General features: G+C 51.6%; 1 protein-coding gene across 2 annotated transcripts in view; it reads right to left on the bottom strand.

The window, feature by feature from the left end:
- POLD1 (DNA polymerase delta 1, catalytic subunit) overlaps positions 1 to 16,752 on the bottom strand; it is a 156,494-nt gene that overhangs the window by 65,458 nt on the left and 74,284 nt on the right. For both annotated transcript variants that reach the window (XM_088455427.1, XM_088455428.1), the window contains exons 14-15: positions 1,011 to 1,099; positions 719 to 835 (exon numbers count right to left, since the gene is read on the bottom strand). In XM_088455427.1, coding sequence (XP_088311553.1) covers positions 719 to 835; positions 1,011 to 1,099 — 206 coding nt within the window. The remainder of the gene's footprint in view (positions 1 to 718; positions 836 to 1,010; positions 1,100 to 16,752) is intronic.

The following is a 16,752-nucleotide window of genomic DNA, read 5'->3' as shown; positions in this document are numbered from 1 at the left end:
TATAAATTTATATACGCCTGTATACAAAGATCCATTCAAGCTACAGTGTGCCCAGCCACTATCTATATGTACGGTTTGCTACTAGTCACGTCCAGTGTACACTTGCACCAGCCTACCCTAGGTGCAATAGGTCCATCTGGAAAGAGGCATACTTACGTTTCCATCCAACACTGCCTAGTACCCAGTTCCATCAATACACTCTCACTTAAGCCACAGGAGAACGCCCCAGCACAGTCCAGTTATAGCCCTTCAGTATGAAGTGTAGATGCGATGGAAAGTGTACAACTGCATCGTCTGTACTGCAAGATTCATAGGGCCTGAATTTACGCCTTATCTAAGGAGCGTATATCGCTAATTTTCATACTGTGCATGCTCCAGAATGAATTACATGGCAAGATTTAAAGGGAATTACATTAAATGCAACACCAGGATTATTTTGCATTTGCGATTACTGCCACTTTAAAATCCAGCGGACAAAACCATCACTTTATAACATTATCCCCAAGGTGACATGGTGCATAGTTATCCCTCCCAAGACGGCAGCATATAGATGGCACAATGCGAGTAGACAGAAAAATAATAAAAATGCTGCATTTAATGTCTGCGAAGCTACAAAACATTGAAGAATGTAATATTCTTAAAGGTGAAATTGAAATTTTTTTGGCCAATGCTCTCTAGGTTAATGAAATATATTTACAGAACTGAAGACAATACTCACCCGTGTTTGTCAATTGATCCAGACTGCAGCAGGGTTGTGTAGCAAAGATTGTGTGCCATCATGATCGATGGGTACAGTGAGGAAAAGTCCAGAGTCGCAATAGGGACATCATAATACCTGCATAGATAGGACACATTGCTAACTTCAATACAACACAAACTAAAGTGACCAACACTTAACACAGAACTTGTATTAGAATCATGGACAAGATCAATGTGCGACGCATTGCATGGCTAAATGCAAAGCACAATAGGCGAGTACATCGGCATCTAGTTATTCAGAGCTTCCTTACCCTTTCACAGGTTCGATAACTGTGGCGCCAGTGTAATCCTCCCCGCCTTCCGATTTTACCACCGGCATCACTAGGTCTTGCTTCATGGCCTAATGTATAAAGGTATAACACAACTTGAAGTGAAAATACAGACTCGAAAACAATAGATCGAATAAAATATATATAAAGATGAGATTAACATGAAATAAAAACAGAGTGTTTTGGTTTATTTCTACAAAAACAACAAAAGATACGGCACCTGCATGATAAAGGGATCGTTCATGGGAGATTTTGAATTGGAAACAGGATTTTTGTACTTACCAGTAAAATCTCAGATTACTTGGGGGACATTGGAAGCACTGGGGTATAGACGGTGGTTATGTGGAGCCTGGCACTTTAAGTCTTGAATGATTGGACATGGCTCCTCCCCCTCTATACCCCACCTGACCTTAGCTAAAGTTTAACCAAGGCCTGCTTTCTCCTTCATCCACTGGGAGACCCTGGAAACACTGGGGAAGTCCAAAAGACGTCCTTACAGGTGGGTGTGTGCTGTAGCTGTACGAAGCACCCTGTGCCCAAAGTTTGCCTCTCTGCACGAAAAAGCGTAGAAAACAAGAGATATGGTAAGAACTTACCTTTGTTATCCCTGTTTCTACGAAGTCCATAGGGTCCACAGGGTGACCTTGGGGTATAGCTGGATCCTGGATCCTCGGGCACCACGGAGTTAAAGCTTTCAGCTGCTTCCAGGATGCACTTGGGTCCAACCTCCCCTATACCCCGCCCCCGAGCCACAGGCACCTCAGTTGGTAAGCAGCCCAGGCAGGAGGAGGAGACGAAACAGAGAGAAGGAAGACTGGAACACACAAGAACCATACTCACAGAAATGGGAGACGGAAAACCGGTGACCAGTCACACAGCCCATATGAAGCCAGGTGCGTCAGGGCGGGTGCCCTGTGGACCCTATGGACTTCGTAGAAACAGATATAACAAAGGTAAGTTCTTACCATATCTCTTGTTTTCTACTTCAGGGTCCATAGGGGTTCACAGGGTGACCTTGGGGATGTCCCAAAGCAGTCCAACTAAGGGCGGGGACGCTCCTGTGCTGATAGGAGAACCCGGCGCCCAAAGGATGCATCCTGAGAGGCAAAGGTGTCAAACGCATAGAACCTCAAAAAGGTCTGAATGGAAGACCAGGTGGCCGCCTTACAGAGCTGAACAGCAGAGGCGCCACGTCTAGCAGCCCAAGAGGGACCCACAGACCGAGTGGAATGAGCCTTAACAGAGGCTGGAACAGGTAAACCCTCCTGCATATAAGCCTCAATAATAACAGAACGAAGCCAACGGGCTAGAGTCTGTTTGTTGGCAGGCCAACCCCTCTTGTGAAAACCAAAGAGGATAAACAAAGAATCCGACTTCCTCACAGAACTAGTCCGGTCCACATAAACCTGGAGTGCACGGACAACGTCTAAGGAAGTCTCCCCAGCCGAAAGATCAGGCGACTGAAAGGCTGGTACAACAATTTCCTGATTAATGTGGAACCTGGAAACCACCTTAGGCAGGAAATCAGGACGAGTGCGAAGCACCGCTCTGTCCTGATGAAAGCTCCACTGACTCCAAGGGCTCAAAAGGCGGACCCTGTAAGGCCCGAAGAACCACCGCCAAATCCCACGGGGCCACAGGTGGCTCAAAGGGAGGCTGGATTCTTAAAACTGCCTGGAAAAAGGTGTTTACGTCCGGCATAGCAGCGATCCTGCGCTGGAACCACCGACAGAGCAGACACGTGCACCTTCAGTGAGGAAAGACGTAATCCTAACTCGAAACCCGACTGAAGGAAAGCCAAAATACGCGAAACCCGGAACACCTGGGGATCATATTTTCTGGCCTCGCACCACTGAAAGTAAGTGTGCCACACTCTGTGATAGATCCTCGCGGAAGCAGGCTTGCGCGCCCTCAGCATGGTGGTAATAACGGAGCTAGAAAAGCCCCGAGACCTCAGGACGGCTGTCTCAAGAGCCACGCCGTCAAAGATAGTCGACCCTGATCCGGGTGAAGACAGGGCCCCTGAGACAACAGGTCCCGCCGTTGAGGTAGGAGGAACGGAGCGTCGATGGACAAGCTCCGCAGATCGGAGTACCACGGCCTTCTGGGCCACGCTGGGGCCACCAGGATCAGTGTGCCTCCGTCCTGTTTGAACTTGCGCAGGACCCGAGGCAGCAGAGATATTGGAGGGAACAAGTAAGCCAGTTGAAACAGCCATCTCACCGACAGCGCGTCTATCAGACTTGCGCCTGCGTCCCTTGTCCTTGACCCGTACACGGGCAGCTTGTGATTGTGACGGGACGCCATCAGGTCCAGCTCTGGCAGCCCCCACTTGTCCACGAGTAGTTGGAATACCTCTGGATGAAGCGACCATTCCCCAGGATGCACGTCGTAACGGCTGAGGAAGTCTGCCTCCCAATTGAGGACTCCTGGGATGAATACTGCAGAGAGAGCTGGAAGATAGCGCTCCGCCCAAGCCAGGACGCGGGACACCTCCGACATCGCAGATCGACTGCGAGTCCCTCCCTGGTGATTGATGTACGCCACCGTGGTGGCGTTGTCTGACTGCACCTGAACGGCCCTTCCGTGAAGAGCGGTGCCGGACGACTGCAGGGCTCTGTATACTGCCCTCAGTTCCAGGATGTTGATGGGAAGAATCGCTTCCTCCGCCGACCAACGACCCCGAAGTGACAAGGAGCCTGTCACCGCCCCCAACCCCGGAGACTGGCATCTGTCGTGAGCAGAACCCATTCCGGGATCCAAAAGGGGCGCCCCTCTAGGAGATGAGCCGTCTGCAGCCACCAGGATAGGGACAGACGCACCTCCGAGGACAACACCAGCATCTGAGAGCGGATCCTGTGTGGCAATCCGTTCCATTCCGAAAGAATCAGCCCCTGCAGGGGCCTGGAATGGAACTGGGCAAACTCCACCATGTCGAATGCCGACACCATGGACCCCAAATCTCTCATCGCTGAGTGCACCGACACTCTACCACTGCTCAGACAGCCGTGAATCCGCAGCTGTAAGGAGGAGACCTTCTCTGGAGTCAGAAAAATCCGTTGCTGACGAGAGTCCAGCAGGGCCCCCAATTGAACCATCCGCTGTGATGGGATGAGGGAGGACTTCTTCCAGTTGATCAACCAGCCGTGCGCCTGTAGACAAGCGACCGTCAGGTGGAGATGTTGGATCAGTACCTCAGAGGAGCTTGCCAGCAAGAGGAGGTCGTCTAGATACGGTAGCAACCGTATCCCCTGGCTCCGAAGGTGAGCCGCCATGACCGCCATCACCTTGGTAAATACCCTTGGTGCCGTGGAGAGACCAAAGGGTAGAGCCCTGAATTGGTAGTGGTTGTGGAGAATAGCAAACCGCAGAAACTGTTGGTGCGATGTTGCTATAGGCACATGGAGGTAGGCGTCCTGGATATCCAGGGAGACCATATAATCCCCCGGTTCCATCGCCAGAATGATGGAACGCAAAGTTTCCATCCTGAATTTGGGAACCCTGAGAAACCTGTTCAGGGACTTCAAATTGAGGATGGGGCGATGAGAGCCATTGGGTTTCTGCACCAGAAACAGCGTAGAGTAATACCCCATCCCACGTTGAGACTGTGGTACGGGTATAATGACCCCCGTCGTCAGCAAGGCCTCTATGGCTTCCTGAACCTGCAAGGCCTTGGTTTTGTCCTGAGAAGGACTTGTGCAAAAAAACTGTGCCGAAAAGACAGGGCGTACCCCTGGGAGATCACTTCTCGCACCCAGGCATCCGTGGTGGTATTGTGCCAGCACTGGGCGAATTGAAGAAGTCGGCCTCCCACTCTGGGGTCCCCCAGAGGGAGGCCCGTCCCATCACGCAGAAGGCTTATCTTCTGGCTTGGAAGAAGGGCGCCTAGCACTCCAGGCTTGCTTCTTTGGCTTTGAGGCGGTCTTGGGTGCGGACTGCCTCGGGAAGGACTGACCCTTTGCCTTGCCCTGAACCCGAAAGGAACGAAAGGCCGAGCTCCGGACCTTAGCAGGTGTAGTAGCTGAAGGGAGGAAGGCTGACTTGGATTTCTCCAGGGTATCTACTATTTTGTCCAGGTCCGGACCAAATAGTAATTCTCCATTAAAAGGTAAGGCCTCCAAGCCTTTCTTTGAATCCGCGTCTGCTCTCCAAGACCGCAACCACAAGGATCTACGAGCAGACACTGCTGCCGCCGAAACCCTAGAGGTCAACAGGCTAGCATCCAAAGATGCTTCTCCAATGTAGGAGGCGGCATCTCTCATCTGTCCTAACAACGCCCTCTGGACGTCCGGAGCTTCATCCGTAAACGCGTCCTCCAAGGCATTGGCCCACCCCTCAATGGCCTTGGCCACCCAGGAGATGGCCATGGACGGCCGGGCTACCGCCCCTGAGAGAGAATAAAACAAGAGATATGGTAAGAACTTACCTTTATCATCTCTGTTTCTACGAAGTCCATAGGGTCCACAGGGTTGACCTTGGGTATAGGTTGGGAACCAAATCCGGGCACCACGCAGTTAAAGCTTTTAGCTCCCAGGATGCACTTGGGTCCACTCTCCCTATAACCCCACCCCCAAGCCAGAGGCACCTCAGTTTGTAAGTAGCCAAAGGCCGGAGGAGGAGAGAAAAAGAGAGAGAAAACTGGAACACTCAATAACCATACTCACAGAAATGGGAGACGGAAAACCAGTGACCAGTCACACAGCCCATTTGAAGCCAGGTGCGTCAGGGCGGGCGCCCTGTGGACCCTATGGACTTCGTAGAAACAGAGAAAACAAAGGTAAGTTCTTACCATATCTCTTGTTTTCTACTTCAGGGTCCATAGGGGGTCCACAGGGTTGACCTTGGGGATGTCCCAAAGCAGTTCAACCAAGGGAGGGGACGCTCCTGTGCTGAGAGGAGAATCCGCTGCCAAAAAGGAAGCATCCTGAGAGGCAAAGGAAAACAATGCCTAGAACCTTAAAAAGGTGTGGACAGAAGACCACGTGGCCACCTAGCAAGGCAAATCAGCCAAGGCGCCACAGCGAGCCACCCACGAGGGTTACATGGCCCGAGAAAAAACAAGCATCAACAACAGAAAGGCCTGCCCATGGGTAGGCCCCTGAAGAAGACATACGAGGCCATGCAGCCAACATTTGGCCATAGGCCGGCCATCCTTTCCTGTTAAAACCAGAAATCTCAGACCACCAATAAGGAGTCCGATTTCCGTCAGGAACTTGAACGGATCACATAAATCCACAGAGGCCGGACCACAGTCAATGAGGCCACACCAGCCGAGAGGACTGGAGACTGAATGGCCGCACCATAAGTTCCAGAATAATATGGAACCTAAAAATCACTAAGAAGAAACACAGGGTGAGAGCAACTCACACCCTGACAAGCTGCCCTCCAGAAGAGGGAGCCACATGAGAACGCTCCCAATTCCGACACTCACCTGGTTGATATAAACTCCCTGAGAGAAAGAGAGAAAGCCAAAGCAATAGACCATGTAATGGCTATCACAACCAGCGGTTCCATTAACTTTCCCCGGAGTTAACGAAGAACTACTACTAACTCCCAAGGAGTCCCTAGGGAGGACAAATGGAGGCATAATCCAGAAAACACTCCAAAGGATGAACTGGATATCAGAGCGGAGCAATTCCATATCTTAATCATACTGACAGTGTAGAGATCCGCACTGTCAGGAAGGCCAGGCCGAGGGTGAAACCCAAGCCAGCAGGAAGGAATGCCAGAATATCTGGAAATCCTGGACACCAGAGGATCGTATCGACAGGTATAATACCATAAGAATTATGGCTGCCACAGTTTGTGGTAGGTCCCAGCAAAAGCTGATCCATGTGCTCTAATCATTCCAATGATGACAAAGCCAGGGAAGCCGTAAGACCACTGTAGGGACGCAGTCAAAGACAAACGACCCAGGTCCAAGGCAAACCCCAGAACCCTGAGACAACAGGTCTGGGCAGTGAAGCATCAGGAATGGAGTATCGATGGAGAGACTCCGAAAAACCAAGTACCCCTGACATCTGGGGCAATCAGGAGCCACCAGCAGGAAAGCATCTCCGTCTCGATTGAAACACTTCCCTCGAGGAAGAATGGAGACTGGAGAACACAGGTACGCAAATTGGAAGAACCACTTCACCGACAAAGAGTCACTGAAGGTTGCTTCAGAATCCCCAGAGTTGGACTGTAACACCATAGTGTGATAGAGTCAGAAGGCCATGAGTGTCACCTCAGGAGGGCTCCCCCCTGCTCACCAGGAGATGAAACCGCTCTTGGGGAAGAGACTAGTCCCCGGGATGCACGTCGTGACGGCTGAGGACTCCCGCTTCCCAATGGAGAGCACCTGAAATGAACACTGTCGAGATGGTCGGGAGGAGACCCTCAGACAATGTCCGAATGTATGACATACCTGACATTGCCACCCAACGAACAGTATTGCTAAAAAGGAAGCCACTGTTCTGACCCTGTCGGACTGAACTTTTTCAGGTTCACCGGGAAACAAGGGCTATGCCAGAGTGAAGGCCCAAGACAGGCTAAAGTTCCAACAAGTTAATTGACAGGGTGGAATCGACAGACATCCAACTGCACTGAAATGGATGCGAACCAGACACTGTCCTTAGCAAAGAATACCCTGGACGAGATGGTCATAGTCACCCGAAAAGAGACAGACTTGCCTCCGGGGAGATCATCATTCGAACAGTGATCAGACAGAAAAAACTTGTTCCATCTGGAGATAAGCCAATTATGGAAAGGCCTGGAATGGAACTAAGCCCATTCCACCCTTCCAAAGGCAGACACTGAATAGTGGACCATGCATCCCAGAGTGTAAAGACATATGTCGACTGCGCAGACATCCATGTACTCCTAATGGAAGAGTGGAGATGCCGTCTTACGCCAGAAGAATTCTCAGATTCTGAGAATCCAGCAGGGCTCCTAGGTGAAGAATACCCAGAGAGGGATGCAGGGAGGACTTTTTCCCCATTGATTAAATGTCTGCACCCTGAAGAAGCCACAGTCAACCTGACCCGGCTGTAAAGTACCCCGGTGATCCTGCTAAGAGCAGGAGGCCATCCAGGTAAAGGAGCATTTGGATATACTGAACAGAAGAACTGTCAGAAAATCCAAAACGTTGGTAAACCCCCGTGGGGCTGAGAACAGTCCCAACAGGCAGAGCCCGAAAAACCGTAAGTGCTGTGATACAGCAAACCTCAGTCCATGCTGAGGCAAGGTCTCTGTAAGTACCCGTAGGCACGCGTCCTGTATATCCAGTGATACCATAAAGTCCCCAGGTTCCAAACATAGTATGATGGAGCATAGGGATTGCCTCCTGAGCCCCAGGTAGCTTTAGGAACTAGTTCAGGGAATTGAGACAGAGAATAGGCCAAAGAAGACCATTCAGCCACCGCACCAGAAAGAAAGCAGAACAAACAGTCCCTCGCTGAGAAAGTGGGGAAGGCCCAATTAGCTCTGCTTACCGCAGCAACTGTATAGCTTTCTGGATTCGTAAGGCCCTGTTCGGGTCCGAATAAGGGCCTGTGTACCATCACATGGAAATAGGCCGCCTGAGCAAAGAGAGGGCGTACCCTCCTACCCACGTAGCCGCGGCAACTAGACACTAGTACCGGGCAAACTGAGAAAATCGCCATCTCCCAGTGGTAGGCCTGTCTCGTCATGCTGACGATATATCCGTAGGTTCAGAAGCAGGATCGGCTGGCAGTCCAGGCCTGCTCGGTTGAAGAAACAGACCTTTAGGCTGACCCAGAGGACAAAAAGACTTAATAGACTTAGTCTGAGGCCCTGTAGTGGGCATAGCTGAAGGCGGGAAATTTGTACTGCCACTGTCAAAGTCAGGACCCAACAAGATCTACCCTATAGATGGTATCTGCACCTCTGCATTCCCAGAGCGCAGCCATAGGGTATTACGGAGGATACCGTCGCAGCCGGAACTCTGAAAGTTAGGAGACTGGTATCCAATATAGGCATGTCCACCTATGACAACTGCATATATTACGTGAGCGACCAAATACATTTGAACCCCAGGCGTGTTGGAGGGGAAAAACATTACAAATGCATCAGCTCAGTATGCAATAGTATTAACCAACCATGCTATAGCCATGGTAGGATGGGTAACAACCCCTGAAAGCGAGTATACTGATTTCAGCCAGAGTTACCTACGGATCAGAAGAATCCGACCACGCAGGAATGGGATGCGTAGGAACGTCTGTAATCCGACGAGTAACACGCCCATCCACCCCAGGAGGGGCTCGTGATGACCCTCAGGGAATTTGGGACAGGAGGCCAAACACTGTTGTAATACCTCATAACTGGCAACAGCCAGAGTCCCGCCATGCGATCCCCCCGCTAGTCAGCAACAGGGAACCAGAAGGCACGTAATACTGAGGGTGTATGATACAGGTGCAGGTCAACATTCACTCTAACCAGAATGGACCTGCCACCAGCCCTAAAGCAGGGATAATAATACCTGAAATAGGCTTCCACCCGTGTAAGAGGGAAAGAGCCCAAAACAGTATCCAGTTCACGGCAGAGCCAACTGGGAAGTAACCACAGGGCGTCAACCACGCCAATTTGCGTTTCGTAGAAAAACGACATCCACCCAGGGTGGCTGTTGTGGTAATCCCTGCAAGGGGCATGACAGACTATTGTGACACCAGGGAGAATTCATATACTCGAAAAACCCCTGCAAGGAGCGATAGTCTGTGTCACAGGGGAAGAGTGCAAGAAACTGCGAGATACCCTGAGATGAAAAGGGCAGTATGGTGAAGTAACCCCAAGTGAGGTACAACAATGGGGCCCGCCCGGCGATCCGCAATTAAGAGGATCCCGAGAAAACAAACCGCCCAAGGGGGTCGTGAAAGGGGCCGGCACCCGATGACGCCACATACAGAACCCTTTAAGAGTTAAATCCTCCGCACTAACACCTGCAGCACATGGCTTGCAGGATAGTAAAAATCGGTGCAGTGTAACGCTCTATCTCCTGGTCAGACATATCTGACCAAGCCTTGCGATCAAGCAGCGCTATACTGGTCCTGACTGATACTAAAAATTAGCTGCAGGGACCCATTTTCAGCGTATGCAACACACAGTTCCACTCAAAATATGGCAACGTGGAGCACACAACCATATGTGACAAACCTCACAAATATTAACAAGTATATAAATGTGAGGTCTCAGAACCACCCCAAGTACAGCTGTATTAGGGCAGATAAGGAAAAGGGATAGATATACACTGACAGGTGAGAGAATAAAGTACAGACAGTCAGCACTAGCATAAGTCACATACAATGCAGATATACACATATATACATTAACAATGTCATATAATATACTGCACTATTACACTGCATGCAACTTACCCAGATTCAGTGTCTGGGAAGGCTACAGCGCTGTGTACACTGACCTGATGGTGAGGTACGCAGGGGGACTGGACTCACTGCCATCTCCAGAGATTTCTGCTGCACCACAAGAAAATGGCCGCTGGAGACCTCAGAAGAAGCGTGGCCCGCGGAGGAAGCAGCTCAGCGACGCCAGACTATAGATACTGAAAGGCGCGCTGAGCTGAGGGGAGGAGCCGCTGTAACAGGGAAGGCTGCCTCCCCCGGCCGGCTATTAACCCCCGGGACGCCGGCTCCCTGCACCGAACACTAAGTCCCTGGTGGTCTAGTGGACACACGGGGTATGGGGGGCCCGCCGCCACTGCCGACGCCTCCGGTCTGTCCCCACAGACCAGAGGCACAGGACTGCATTTCAAATGCGCGGATCACCGCAAGCGGTGACCCGCGCCTTACCTGCTCCCCGTGGATCCGGCAGCAGTCCTGGGCGCCCGCAGAGTCCGGCTAGTACAGACTCTGGGGTCCCGCTGAGATCCCCAGATCTGTACTGGCGTCTCAGCGCCAGCGGGGTGACGGAGCGGCAGCTTAGACGTCCTATGGACAGTCCGACGCTGCCGCTCTGAAGAATCCAAAGTAAAAATAAAAAAACTTTGTCCTTTAGAAAAAATAAAGCTTAGGGGCTGCTAATCAGCTCCCCACTGCACTAAACGGTGACCCGACTCCGGCCGGGCACCAACTTAAACTGAGGTGCCTCTGGCTTGGGGGTGGGGTTATAGGGAGAGTGGACCCAAGTGCATCCTGGGAGCTAAAAGCTTTAACTGTGTGGTGCCCGGATTTGGTTCCCAACCTATACCCAAGGTCAACCCTGTGGACCCCCTATGGACCCTGAAGTAGAAATAGACTTTAAACAAGTCTCCACCTTCCTGTCCGTAGGATCCTTCAGCGAGGATATAGACGGCAATGGCAAAGTAGCACTCCTGATGAGGCGTGTTACATGGGAATCGACTGCAGGCGGAGTTTCCCATTTCTTACAATGTGCCTCCGGGAATGGATAATTGGACGCCAAGCGTTTCTGTGGCAGGAAACGCTTACTGGGTGTCTGCCAGGCCACCGCCATGTGATCAGTCAACTGATCAGACAAGGGGAACGCTGCAGAAGTAACCTTAGCTCTTTTAAAACTAGGATACCTCGACTTGGGAGCGGGTGCCTCATCCATAATCAGAAGAATGGCCCGCACCGCCTTAACCAGAGCCCGCACATTGATGGAAGACTTCGTGTCTACCTCCTGGACTGAGGCATCTGAGGCTGACTCATCCTGCACCTCACCATCATCCGAGGACCCCTCAGAATCCGGAAGATGCGCAGCCTGCGCCATGACTGAGCGTTTAGACGCCCTGGAGGGCACGTCACTGCGCAACATCGACTGTAAAGCCGAAGATGTTGCTGCCAAATGTTGGACAGTGTGGGAAAGCGCATCCACCCAGGGTGGAGGAGCTGCCACAGGAGCCTGAAACGGCACCACAGCCTGCTGTGCCACAGGGGTGGACTGAATATACATTGGCAACCCCGCATAGGGACCAACAGGCTGAGACCCCGGGGGAGTCTGCAATAATTGTGGGACACCCGGGGAATGGGGGATGGCAGGCTGGGGCAACGCACTAGTAGGGGCGGCAGTCGGGACCGACAGACGGTCCTCGATGGACACCAGCACCTGGGAAAACATCACCCATGGTGGCTCCTGCGACATGGGAGGTTTAGACATACCAGGGAGCGCCTGGCACCGTCCGCACAGGCCGTCCTGTGACAAATCCTCCCTATCCACTCCTGCAGAACAGCGCCTGCAGGAGAACAATACCGGAGCCCCGGAGTGCTCAATCTCCTCCTCGGACATGACGTTGGAAGAAAACGTGCGCACTCACCCGTGTGCTGGACAACAGCCCACAATATGGCACCGTGTAGCACACAACTGTATGTGACGGACCTCACAAATACGTGATCTATATAGGTGAGGTCAGTAGAAACACCCTTCCCCCGCACACCTGTAGGGCTTGTAGGAGAAGGAAAGGGACAGGTATAGGCTGACAGTAAGTAGAAAAAAGACACAGACAGGCAGCACTAGCAAAAGTCACATACCATGCAGGAAGATATACTCACTGCACCTTTCCACTACAATCAACCTGCCCAGATTCAGTGTCTGGGAGGGCTATAGTGCGGTGTACACTGTCCTTGTCGGGGGAGAGGTACACAGGGGGACCGGTCCGCGTGCTCCCTGAGAGTATCCACGCTGCCACTTGGAGAAAATGGCCGCTGGAGACCTCAGAGGAGGAGTGGCCGAGTAGCTGCAGTTCAGCGACGCCAGACTACTAGCTGAAAGGCGCGCTGAGCTGAGGGGAGGAGCCGCTAGACAGGGAAGGCTTCCTCCCCTGGCTAGCATATTAACCCCCAGGTTGCCGGCATCCCGCTTGCCGCGATATTAACCCTGGTGGTCTAGTGGTCTGGCGGGGTATTTGAAAGGAACCTGCGCACCGCCGCTAATCAGCGATGCGCGGCTTACCTGATCTCCCCGGAGTCTTCCGGCAGCAATCCCGGGGGAAACCAGAGTCCGGCTAGTACAGACTCTGGCTTCCCCCGCCGCGATCCCCAGTTCAGTGCTGGCGTCGCGGCGCCAGCAGGGAAAAGGAGCGGCAGCGTGGGCGTCTGTACAGACAGCCCAGCGCTGCCGCTCTGGAGAAAAACTATAGTAAAAAATAAATAAATAAATTTAACTAAGTTAAATAAAAAATTAAAAGCTTTAGGGGGCTGCTCCTGCAGCCCACTCCGCAGGGTGACCCAACTCCGGCCGGGCACCATCTAAAACTGAGGTGCCTGTGGCTCGGGGGCGGGGTATAGGGGAGGTTGGACCCAAGTGCATCCTGGGAGCAGCTGAAAGCTTTAACTCCGTGGTGCCCGAGGATCCAGGATCCAGCTATACCCCAAGGTCACCCTGTGGATCCCTATGGACCCTGAAGTAGAAATGGTAGAATTTAGCAAAGGTGGGCATGGAAGGCCGCCACACACAGCTGAACAGCAGAGACCACAAGGAACGAAGCCCATGAGGCGCCATCCGACCGAGTGGAGTAAGCAGTGACCGTGGGAAGCACCGGATGGCCCTGAGCAATGTAAGCCTGTGAATGACCACACAAAGCCAATGGGATTCCGTTGGCTTCGAGGCCGGCCAAAACCGCTTTAGGAGAGTCATATATGACAAACTAGTTATCCAGTTTGAGCAAAGTAAAGTTCCGGGTACCGTATAGTCGAAGAGCACGTACAACATCCAAGGAATGACTGGAATGACCGAGGTGGTTTAAAACAGCCAACCCTGTTTAGAACAGACAGACCAGGACTGCTTCAACAGCTGCCTCAACCGGGTAAGAAGCCGACACTCTAATATGCTCCATCAACAGGAGCAGATCGGTCCGTGCAATTTTTCGACCTCCTTATTTACCCAGGAGGAGACAAACATGGGCCTAAGGGCTGCCCATACTGCCATGTAGATTGAATTCAGCATAGACTCCAGTTTGCGAACAAAGCTGTCCCTGAGAGAGGTAAATCACGGTACCGAAATAGCAGACTTTTTGGTCAACCTGAAATACAGGGATCCACTAAAGGCTGGGGAATTCCATTTCGAACTTCAAAAAAATAAAGGGAGAACAAACGTCTAGAAAGTTATGGTCCGGGTGCACCCACGCCATGGATACCAGATCCTTCAATTGCGGGAAGGAGGGAAAGGTAACTGCCTGTTTAGGTTTCCTCTTGAAAAGGGAGACCTACTGAGTTTATGAAGAGTCAGAGTCTGAGATATGCAAAATCTCTGCCGGACAGCATTGATTAAGGCCTCGACCTCCAGGACGTCAGCAGGATCACCTTTCGTCGCCGAAGAAAAATCCAGATCTGACTCATCCAGATAATCATCCCCACCCTGAGACGAAGCCTCCGAATTGGGTTGCTCTCAAGACTGAAGGATACCCGGAAGTCTCGGCATCTGGGGGCCTTTCTGTCTGGACGCCTCACCCGACTTCCTGGAGGAAGGATCAAGGAGTCTCTCCAGGGATGAAACATATGCACTTTATCAAGGCGGCCAAGTCCTGAGCCCAGGGAGGCTTAACCGTCTGAAGAAGAAAGAGCGGCCAGACTCTTGGAGATAAACCCAGAGCACTTTGTACAGCCCCACTCTTATAAGGGAGCATCCTTGCAGCATTGCCCTTCCCATACGGAATGATGAAATGGAGAGGAACAACTAGGGAATTGTAATAACAAACACTCAAACAACACAACAGAGTACCGCAGAGGAAATTAATCCATGCTAAATAATTAGAGTGCAACAATTACATATGAGATAGAGATGCACAGAAATCTTTGCCTCGTATGCAAATACTTTACTCTATAAAACTGCTGTGAGTGTAACTCCAGAGAAACTGACAGACACGGTGCTAACCACAAGTCCCAGCTAACTGTAATGCTGTCCCAGAACACATAACCAATAGTAAGATATTAAACAATCACAGCCCCAACCCCCTAGCACCATCTACAAGGGGGAGGAGTCAGCCTGAGCCAGTGTCCTCTTGCCAAGTCGCAGTGTCTGAATGGCAGTGTGTCTCTCAGGGTTGTACTACTACTACTACTACTACTGGCGAAAATCGGCGGAGCAGTCTGCGTGTAGATACACACAAGAAGTAGGAGGAGGGAGAGGACCCACCTCCACTGGAGAATAGCAGACCACCTAGCCAATCAGAGCGCCCCCACCTCGAGGAAGATGGCAGGAAGGACAGCCAATTAGAGCCATCATTCAGGTAGCCATCACTAAACCCCAACGTCACCTCCTGGCTGTGACTCTGCTGTTGCTACAAAGGCGGCTGCCCAGGAACAATAAATGAAAGTGCCAGGCTCCACACACCACTGTCTATACCCCAGTGTTTACAGTGTCCCCTTGTGGATGAAAAGGCAACACATTAAGCCAGAAGCTACATTTCCACATGTGGTCATATTTTGCACTGCGAGAGTGCGTTGTCCTAAAATCTCTGCCGTACACAGCCTTGATTAAGGCCTGATTCAGTATTGATTGCAAATTGTGATCGCAGCTGCGTAATTGCACGCAATGAAACTGCGAAAATATGCTAATACCTGCCATAGCTCAGCCAGCATAGAGATGCCCACTGCTGCTGCTTTCTCACATCCGTAACAGCTCGCAGTCCTGCGTATACATCGGTACCGTCGAAGCACATCGACCCGTCACGCACAATTACAGCAGATCTGACCGGTCGCAGAAATTGCATGTCGCGTCACACGCAGTGACTACACAAGCTGCGTATGTAATCCCAGTGGCCAATTTATGCACGCCCATGCAACGGCGTTCAACCGGACAGACACGTCTGCGTTTCTCCGACCACTCCCCGTCACCACCACCAAACGCTCACAGCCTGTCAGTCACTCTGCGATGGATTCCTATCTGCGTGCGGAAACGCAGTGCCCAGTAGTGAACATTCGTCCGATCTGCATACGGTGTTGCAATTGCGTACGCTGCTGTATTGGACCCCTAGTCCATGAGGTGCGGAAATGCTTTTCTACTTACAGCAATAACGTAAGTCTGTCCCACAGTAGCCATAATTCAGCAGAAGCAACATACTCTCATAATGGTTATGTAGACGACCAAACTGTGTATAACAAGAGATATGGTAAGAACTTACCTTTGTTATCTCTGTTTCTACGAAGTCCATAGGGTCCACAGGGTTGACCTTGGGGTTATAGCTGGAACAGGATCCATGGGCACCACACAGTTAAGCTTTTAGCTCCCAGGATGCACTTGGGTCCTCCTCTATACCCCGCCCCCGAGCCACAGGCACCTCAGTTGGTAAGCAGCCTAGGCCGGAGGAGAATATGGAACAGAAAGAAGGAAGACTGGAACACACAAGAAACCATACTCACAGCAATGGGAGACGGAAAACCGGTGACCAGCCACACAGCCCATTTGAAGCCAGGAGCGTCAGGGCGGGCGCCCTGTGGACCCTATGGACTTCGTAGAAACAGAGATAACAAAGGTAAGTTCTTACCATATCTCTTGTTTTCTACTTCAGGGTCCATAGGGGGTCCACAGGGTTGACCTTGGGGATGTCCCAAAGCAGTTCAACTAAGGGCGGGGACGCTCCTGTGCTGAAAGGAGCACCCGGCGCCCAAAGGATGCATCCTGAGAGGCGAAGGTGTCAAACGCATAGAACCTCAAAACGTTTGAATAGAAGACCAAGTGGCCGCCTTACACAGCTGAACAGCAGAAGCGCCACGTCTAGCAGCCCAAGAGGGACCCACAGAACGAGTGGAATGAGCCTTAACAGAGGATGGCACAG

Source organism: Taudactylus pleione, unplaced genomic scaffold (assembly GCF_031769625.1).
Source record: "Taudactylus pleione unplaced genomic scaffold, aTauple2 ptg000655l, whole genome shotgun sequence".
Lineage (NCBI taxonomy): Eukaryota > Metazoa > Chordata > Amphibia > Anura > Myobatrachidae > Taudactylus > Taudactylus pleione.
This window is presented reverse-complemented; position numbering and strand designations above follow the sequence as displayed.